The 8,938-nt window shown below is 31.2% G+C and overlaps 1 protein-coding gene across 1 annotated transcript; it reads right to left on the minus strand.

Moving 5' to 3' along the window:
* Positions 1–6,574: 6,574 nt before the first annotated feature.
* LOC111715831 (uncharacterized) lies at positions 6,575–8,659 on the minus strand. The gene is made up of 5 exons (XM_023491214.1): positions 8,436–8,659; positions 8,061–8,242; positions 7,602–7,722; positions 6,997–7,148; positions 6,575–6,801 (listed from the first exon to the last, which is right to left on the minus strand). Exons 1-5 carry the CDS (start codon positions 8,598–8,600, stop codon positions 6,753–6,755), a joined length of 669 nt encoding a protein of 222 aa, XP_023346982.1. The 5' UTR covers positions 8,601–8,659; the 3' UTR covers positions 6,575–6,752.
* Between the last annotated feature and the right edge of the window lie 279 nt (positions 8,660–8,938).

Genomic DNA, 8,938 nt, shown 5'->3' on the forward strand with positions numbered 1-8,938 from the left:
ATATAATATAATATATACAGAAAATGTTCAATAGTACTAAAGCTAAAATCGAAGTTAGTACATTAAGGAACATATTTAGTGCTAATATATAAATGAACCAAAACATTTTCAATCAAACTAAAATTACTAATTTCACCAGTTTGCCCATAAATTATGATTATTGCAAATATAAGTTATAATTATAATCTGCAGTGCAAATGGACAATACAATGTTCAATCGAACTAAAATCTAAAATTTCACCATTTTCACATTGAACCTATAATTTAAAGTCAATATGAACATATAGTTTAGTGAAAATAAACAAAATAAATGTACAATCGAACTAAAATCTAAAATTTCACTATTTTTTACATTAGGCCTGTACAAATGAACATATTTTAGTTCAAATGAACAAAAATATGTTCAATACAACTAAAATCTATTAAGTTTCACCATTTTTCACATTGAACAGATTTTTTGTTTGAAATGTTCATTTGCAATAATGTTCAATTGCACAAATAATTACAGAAAAAAAGTTCGTTTGAACAAATAGTATTTCAGATCAATTGCACTCATGATCATTTGTACTGAATATTCCTGGTGGGACAATAAAATATTACTAGGGGGAAAATAAAATTTTAGTCCAATTAAACACGGTAAAGCTCGATTTGTGTACTTTTGCACTAATGTTCAATAGAAATTCAAACCGGTTTCAGCTGACTTTAGTGCAGATGTACGTTTTCAATCGGACATTAGTGCAACCGATATAGCATCTAATACATATGACCAAAAATATTTTACATATGGACATATGAAACGATTTAAATGACCAAAAAAATAGTTCAAATGCAGTGGCGTACGAGGGGGGGGGGGGGCTGGAGGGGGCACTGATGAGAAAGACTAAGGATTTGTCTAAATTCACTGTTGATACAAGGAGAGAAAAGTTTTATTCTTCAAAAGATTACACAAGATGTACTATGACGGAGAGCAGACTTAACGATCTTGCACTTATAGCTTTACACCCTATAAGGCTGTCTGAGCTCTCTACTGAAAAAATCATTGATATGTTTGTGCAAGCAAATCCCAGGGATCCCAGGAAATTGTAGCTTAAAAGAGTTGGTGAATATGTAGATTGAGTAACTTCTATCTAAAAATTTCAGAAGTAATTTCGTTTATTAGTGAAAATATAATTTTTAATGATGCTTTGATTATTGATTTAATTAGCTGTGATGGAGTTAAGGGATGGGTTAAAAAGTTACTTTTTCAAGCAAAGGAATAATTTTTAGACTCTATAAGGTATACCACCCAAAAATGTAGTCTTTTTGGTGTATTTTTATGGTGAACAAAACAAGTCCAGGTGGGAGGGGGGGGACAATTTTTTTTTTAAAAAAGCATCAATATTTTTTCAAAAAAGGGGTTTTTAAGGGGGGGCACAATTTTGCCAAGGGGGGGGGGGGAGACCCAAAAAAAAAATTTTCGCGCAGATTGTGCCCCCCACCCTAAACAAAAGCCCTCGTACGCCCCTGTTCAAATGAAGCATTCGTTTCAAAAGAGAAAAAAGTAGTTCAAAATGACCTAAACTATAGATTTCAAATGCCATGCAGCCCATACCAGCTTTAAACCCGAAAACCTAAAAATACTAAAGCCTCTATACATATATTTTAGGTTAAGGTTTATTTACGTTAAAATAGTATAATCAACTTTTTGGTAAAGAACTTGCATAAATTTACATATTTTTACGCATTTTTTAGTTTTTCTTTTCTGAAAAATGTTTTTTTTTTAAGTTTAAAGGTTTGATGCAAACCTTAAAATACATATATTTTCGTAAATTTCATACCAAGTAATTTTGATAAGATTTTAGGTGGGTATTTTACGTATTTTTACGTATTTTTTAGTTTTTCTTTTCTGAAAAAAATGTTTTTGTTTTTTTTAGAGTTTAAAAGTTTGAGGCAAACCTAAAATACGTATATTTTATAATTTTTCCAAGTTTTAGGTTTTTATTTTCCTTATTTTTACGTCTTTTTTGTTTGTTTAAAAAATTGTTTTTTTTTTAGAGTTGAATTGTTTGATGCTAACCTAAAAATACATATATTTTCGTAAATTTCATATCAAAATTTAGGCAATTGCCTAAATTTCAACTATTTTCAAAACAATATTTACTTTGTATTATTTCAGCATTAGGTTAGGTTAGGACAATTTCTGGGCCAAGCGCTGCCGCTAGGAAAGACTAGGGGGCCGAGCACCGCGGCTAGGACAGGCTAGGGGACCGCGCACTGCGGCTGCATGATCAATAATATACATGTAATGCAGACAGGACAGACCTACAAGTTCAACAATTTTCAACAAAATTAGGGTTAGATTAGGTTAAGACATTTTCTGGACTGAGCGCCGCGGATAGGACAGGATAGGGGGCCGAGCGCTGTGGCTAGGATAGACTTTGAGGGCAAGCGCTGCGACTAAAACAGGCTAGGGAGCTGGGCGCTGCGGCCACATGACCAATAATATCCATGNGAGGGATCCAAAACATCTATACTATTTATTGGCTCATTTGATCTATGTTTTTGCTCAAATGAACTATTTTTTGGCTCAATTAAACTATATTTTTGCTCATTTGAACTATTTTTTGCTCAATTGAACAATTTTTTTCCTCATTTGAACTATTTTTTGCTCATTTGAACAATTGTTTTGCTCATTTGAACTATGTTTTTGCTCAAATGAACAATTTATTTGCTCATTTGAACTATTTTGTTTGCTCATTTAAACTATATATTTTTCGGCTCAATTGATCCATTTTTTTATAGTTCCAATTAGGGGTGGGCACGTTCCAACTTTTTTTAGCATTTTCGTTAATGGTTAGTTACAATCGTTAAAAAATAAAAATTTCAGTTAGCTGTTAATTTTAAAGGTGAGAACAGAACGTTCGTTCCGTGAATGGAATTTTCCGTTTTTTTATTACCATTTATAGTTAACGATCTCAATTTTATTAACGACGTTAATGGAAAGTTGTTAACAATAGTTAAAAGCTTTATAGCCGTTAATGGTACCGTTATTACAAAATTAACGGCGTTAACGGCGCATTTTCGTTAACGGTTTAAAGAAAAATCTTTAACTGCACTGCCCTCAATAGTATATAACAGTATTAACGGCGTTAACAATGAAAAAAAAATTAACAGTTTATAAACAGAGAAGACTACATTAAAAAACATCAAAAGGCGTTAAATTTGTAAAAATTTTCAAAAAAATCATGCAACTTTTTTCAGAAAATGAAGAAATTTACCTTTTTTAGCCTTTTAGTTACCGTTTTAACCATCAGTTTTTTTTCTAAAACGGCTAATCCGTTATGTTTTTTCTGTTTGTTAACGGACTCTTCCGTTAGTTTCGAAAACCTCCGTCTCGTTAACTGAACTTTGGCCAGTCCTAATTCAAATGAGCGAAAAAAATAGTTTAAATGCACACAGAATGTTATCGTTCGAACTATTGGTCTTTTGAATTCTGCTACATGTGACAGTGGTACCAATACGTTGAATATGGTTTTTTACATTTTTCAGTTTTGCTACATTTAGAAACTTATTTAACAACAAATTTTAAGCCCGCAACTGTTTCCCAATGCTTACAAAATAAAATAATGTGAGGAAAGTGTCAAAACTATTAAAAATTCCAAAATGCAGTAGCCCGAACATTATCTCACACCGTGCCTGCACTGGGCTGATTCTTACGTTAGACCGGTCGCATTTTCCTTAATCATAATTGCAATACTTAATCTATTTTTAAATTTGGCTTGACTGTCTGTTTGTTTGTTTGTATCCAATAAACGTCAAAACGGCTGAACCGATCGGGCCAAATTTTTTTGTGGGACATCTAGGGACCCCAGGGAAGCTTTATGAATTATTGAAATTTTAAAAATTTGTGTTTAAAAGTTTTTTATTTTTGTAAAATTTTGAAAATATTATGAAATCCGAAAACTTTTTTTGTTTTTGTTTTATACTGTACAAAGAGAAGATGCTCACAGATAAAGCCACAATTAAAAGTTTAAATAGAAGATGGGTGCGAAGCGCCCTGAAAGCCTAGAAATTTGGCTTGTCTGTCTGTTTGTTTGTTTGTTTGTTTGTTTGTATCCAATAACATTTTTTGTGGGACCTTACGTGACCCCAGGGAAGGTTTATGAATGATCAAAATTTTTAAAAATTTGTGTTTAAAAGTTTTTTATTTTTGAAAAACTAGAAATTCAAGGCGCTTCGCGCACTTCTTTCTAGGCTTTTAGGGCGCTTCGCGCCCATCTTCTAAATTAATTGTGAACATGTTCTCTTTGTGTACATCGTAAAACAAAACAAATATAATTCGCGGATTTTCACAAAAAATTTCGTGGATTTTCAAAATTTTCAAAAATTTAATGATAATCGAATTTCGATAGAGACAAATATTTGAAATTTTGATCATTCATAAACCTTCCCTGTGGTCACGTGATGTCCCACAAAAAATTTGGGCCCGATCGATTCAGCCGTTTTGACGTTTATTGGATACAAAGAAACAGACAGACAAACAGACAGACAAGCCAAATTTATATGAAAATTTTGAAAATGCGCAAAAAATTATTATGAAATCCGCAAACTATTTTGTTTTTGTTTTATACTGTACAAAGAGAAGATGTTCAGAGATAAAGCCACAATTAAAAGTTGAAATAGAAGATGGGCGCGAAGCGTCCTAAAAGCCTAGTATTAAACATTTTTATAGATTTGAAAAGCTCTTGGGCTCACTTTAAAAAATCTACAAAATAATTAATCAAAAATTTGCAAAAATCAAAGTTTTTTGTTGCGAATAACAAAATGTGTTAAGAGTTAAGATGTTTCAATACAGTCTTATAAAGCCCTCGACTATGATCAATGATCATGATTCTGTATTAAATATTTATAATTATTTACCAACTTATTTACAGTGAAGTTAAGAGAATTTTACTTCACCAAAGGTTCCTGAAAAGACATGAGATAAGAGGCACTTAACTTTTCCAAACTTTTGCTTTTCTATTTTATAAATATTCAGCCTAAATTCAACAATTACTGAACACTCTAGTTCCGCCCGTCTAATTCTGTTGCATAAAACACGCTGGGTCAACCACAAACTGGGTACACTAGACGGGCTGGTACGAGTAAACACTGTACACTTAACACCATGGCAATCCTTGTAATGGTTCGGAATCGGATCATGCAACTTTTGCTTATGTGTGATGGGAGGAGGCTTCTGTACGTATCTTTCCCACCCACTAAAAATTAAATATACTCATATTATTTAACTCTATCACGAGCCCCCTGTGGTTTTTTCTAAATATCTTAATAATGGCTGATATTTGAACGCTAAAACTTCTTCAATTTTTAAACTTCATATTTTGTAAAAAAAAATATTTTTTTGATACCTAGGGGCGGGTCGGTGTTTAACAAAATTCGGAAATGGTTGATAACTTTTTACTAATTAAGCTTCAGGGTTAAAAATTTTAATATTTGAAAATTTCTTGGATCATGGATATAATAACATGGATGTAATAACATATTTCACATGTTATTATTTGTCAAAAGTAAAAAAATAGATGTTTGAACATTTTTCCGACTTTTCTAAAATCCTTCCCTGCACCCTATAACCATTACAGATAGAGGTCCAATTTTTTTAATGAGCAGCCTTGAAAAGTTGGACTAGGGACATTACAAACTAATCAAATATGTTTTAATATGTTTCGATATTTGTTTTGTACATGTCAGAAAATCATTTTCAAATCTAGTTATTCTAACAAATGTATATATAAACTATTTGGCAACAAATGTATATATAAACTATTTGGCATAGGATAAAATCGCACCCTGATCTCTAAACTTTCTCCTCAAATCTATTTAATTGAAATGTTTTGTTATCATTATCATGAAGAAATAGTTGGAAAAAATAAAAAAAAATAATCAAAACAGCCAAGAGCTTTTTTTCACCTAATTAGGGTTAGGAAAACTATCGAAAAACAATGAAAGAGCTCATCAAGAATTGATGTATATATTACTTACTGAATTATGGCATATCCTGCGCGGAAGCAACTACTTTTAATTCAACTAAATTTATGGTTACCCACAAAAGTTAAGACTTTATTGATGATCTATTGTACTACTCCTTATATGTAATGGTTCGTGGTTAAATATCCAGTCTTATAGAATAATAGAATGAAGGTAAAAGTAAAAGAAAATAAATTGAGCGAATCGAAGAAACAAAGAAGTGATGATACCAAAGATAATAAGTTAAGAATTACATAATTAGATAATAGATGTTGCAAGAAAATAGTCATATTTTTATGTATGACTACAATTTTTAAAACTTTGAATTGCATTATATACAGAATGGAAACAGAAAAAAAAATATTAAAATGCTATGCATATAAATAGAAACTAGGAATTAGAAACATGTATAGAATGTAGATTAACAACGTCCAAATCTGTTTAAGCTCAATATACAGAAAAACTACTTGAGTATTTTTGAGCCAGACTCTGTGTTCTTTATTTTGATTTGATAAGAATGTGATGAATTAATGTTATAACGTTCATCAATTCATTAATGCGAATTAATACATTTTAAAACTTTTAAATATATTTTAAATACATCAAGTTAAGGGTGAAAAATGATTTATTATCATTGTTCCGACTAAAATTTAAATGCATTAGAATAAACATATAATTAATTGCAAACAATTATGAAATATCTGGATTGTGCATGATGTGTATGCATAAAATAACGCAAACAAACTATATTATAATGGTTCCTCGTTCACACAGAAGAAATCAGCATCTGTATCAACCCTAAACACAAAATTTGATGAAAAAAAAACAAAGAAGAGAGTAAAGATTCATTTCAAATCTTTCTTTAATTCTGTTAAAGTTTATTTTAACTTGCAGTCTTTAAATGTAATATAAATGTTTATTACAATTGAATTAAAGTTGAAGTTATAATGAAAATAATGTTAAACAAAAGACAAAAGAGGAAAAAAGTTTTACTTGTTATTGATAGCTGGACCAAGAACACCTTTATCATTCACTGGAAACTTGTTGTATGCCACAGCTATTGGTATCCTAGCGTCAAATACACTATGTTGTATCTTCGCTCCGTTCACTTCAACCTCCATATGTACCTTCTGTACATAGACGACCTAAACAATAGTAATATAAGAACTGTTTTGGTACCCGGCCAGGTCACGTTGATTTAACGGTTCTGACAATATTTCAGAAAACTGTGACTTTCGATCACAATTTGACCTCTTTTACATAATTTTATAGCATTTTATCATCAATATATTTTTGTTGGCATATATAAAACAAACAAATCTGTAAGTCTAAAGACTGTTGAGTTATAGACGAAAATACGTTTGATTTCAAATAAAAGAAACCGAATGCTTCTCGTTAGTTCGGGGTGAGGTAAGCCGGGTTGGACGATAGAATTTCTTTACTTCACCTCTTACTTCCTTTACTCAATTATAAAATTTAACATGGTTTTATTTTTAGTAAGAAACTGAGTCTTTATGAGGGTGAAACAGTTAAGAGTTTGTGGAAAAAACTCATTTCCTTTGTAACGCTTTATTGTAAAGTGTAAGTATACTGTATACCTCATTGATTATGTACACGGTTTTCATGAGATGTGCAGAGGGATTAGTTAGATCCACAACAAGATCTCCATTATTTACTGCCCAGTTAATTATATGCTTACTCATCCCATACAGTTCAACCCTAGAATACAAGAGTACAATTCTATTCTAAAAAACAGAAGTATACATTTCAACTCTAGAATACAGAGTACAGTTCAACCCTAGAATACAGAGTATAATTCTACCCAATAATACAGGATTAAAGTTCAACCCTAGAATACAGGAGTACAGTTCTACCCTATAATACAGGAGTGCGTGTTCTACTATAAAATACAGGAGTACAGTTTCATCATTTTATGTACAACAAAATAGTTCAACCCTTAAGCGCAGGAATACAAAAGTATTCAGTCCTATCAAAGGAACAAGCAATTCATTTAAATACAATTAAATATCCAAGTGAAAACTTTATAAACTCTTTACCTAATTGTTGACTTTCCTTTGCTCCACCTCTGTATAAAGGTTTCTGGAATTGTTTCTTTCAAAGTCTTAGAGCAAATCTTCAGGAGGTTGTCGGAGTTGGTGCCTGGAGGAGGACCAGTCGTCTTTGCAAGGTCGGAGAAATGTCCCAGAAGATAGTATTCCTTCTTCATGAACTGAGCATCCTGATAAAATTTTTTAGGAGACGATTTAAAATATAAAATTTATTCGATTTAGTGCATTATCCAAAAAAATGCTTCCAAAGATAATTTTAATATTCAAAGTATAGCTACGTTAATGAAAAGGCTTATTGGACTGGTTGTTTTCTTTTGTAGAGATATGATTAACATGAATTTAACTAAAAACAAAGGTACTTACTTTTCTGAAGCAAACCATCAAATCGTAGAGAGGGGCATCATGTATGTTCTTCACAACTGCAACTTTATTATTAAAGAGTTCTTTGCTAATAGTAGGAGCTATCTCTGCCCATATAGTGCGTACATTTCCAGATTTAATTTTATTCCAATTAATTGAGTCACTCATTTTAGCAGTCAGACTTGTTCTAATTTCCGGAATTTTTTGTTTCGGATTTGCGGATTTTTAGTTTTCTAACTGATGGATTTCAACAAAGAACTTTTAGATTCATTCCTTTTCATGCAACATAAAGTAATTTTAACACATGGGTAATACGGTTTATTAGTAAATAAATGTCATTTACAATCATAGAAAAAGTTGTAAATCTTTATAATTTTTAAAACTACTAAAAATTATAAAGAAAGATCTTATAAAAGATATTTTTAAAAAGGACTTCACACAGTTGATCTTTCATTGTACATTCTGCCCCCTCGGAAAGAAGTGTGGCAGCGACGAAGCTCTACGAA

The sequence above is a fragment of the Eurytemora carolleeae genome, unplaced genomic scaffold (assembly GCF_000591075.1).
Source record: "Eurytemora carolleeae unplaced genomic scaffold, Eaff_2.0 scaffold1754, whole genome shotgun sequence".
Taxonomy (NCBI): domain Eukaryota; kingdom Metazoa; phylum Arthropoda; class Copepoda; order Calanoida; family Temoridae; genus Eurytemora; species Eurytemora carolleeae.

Excerpts from the sequence above, each read along its gene's own strand:
- LOC111715831 (XM_023491214.1), bottom strand. The coding sequence starts at position 8,600 with ATGAGTGACTCAATTAATTGGAATAAAATTAAATCTGGAAATGTACGC. Across the intron at positions 7,149-7,601 it reads CCGTGTACATAATCAATGAG|GTCGTCTATGTACAGAAGGT; the intron begins GTATACAGTATA and ends ACTATTGTTTAG. Across the intron at positions 6,802-6,996 it reads GGTCCAGCTATCAATAACAA|GGTTGATACAGATGCTGATT; the intron begins GTAAAACTTTTT and ends TTTTGTGTTTAG.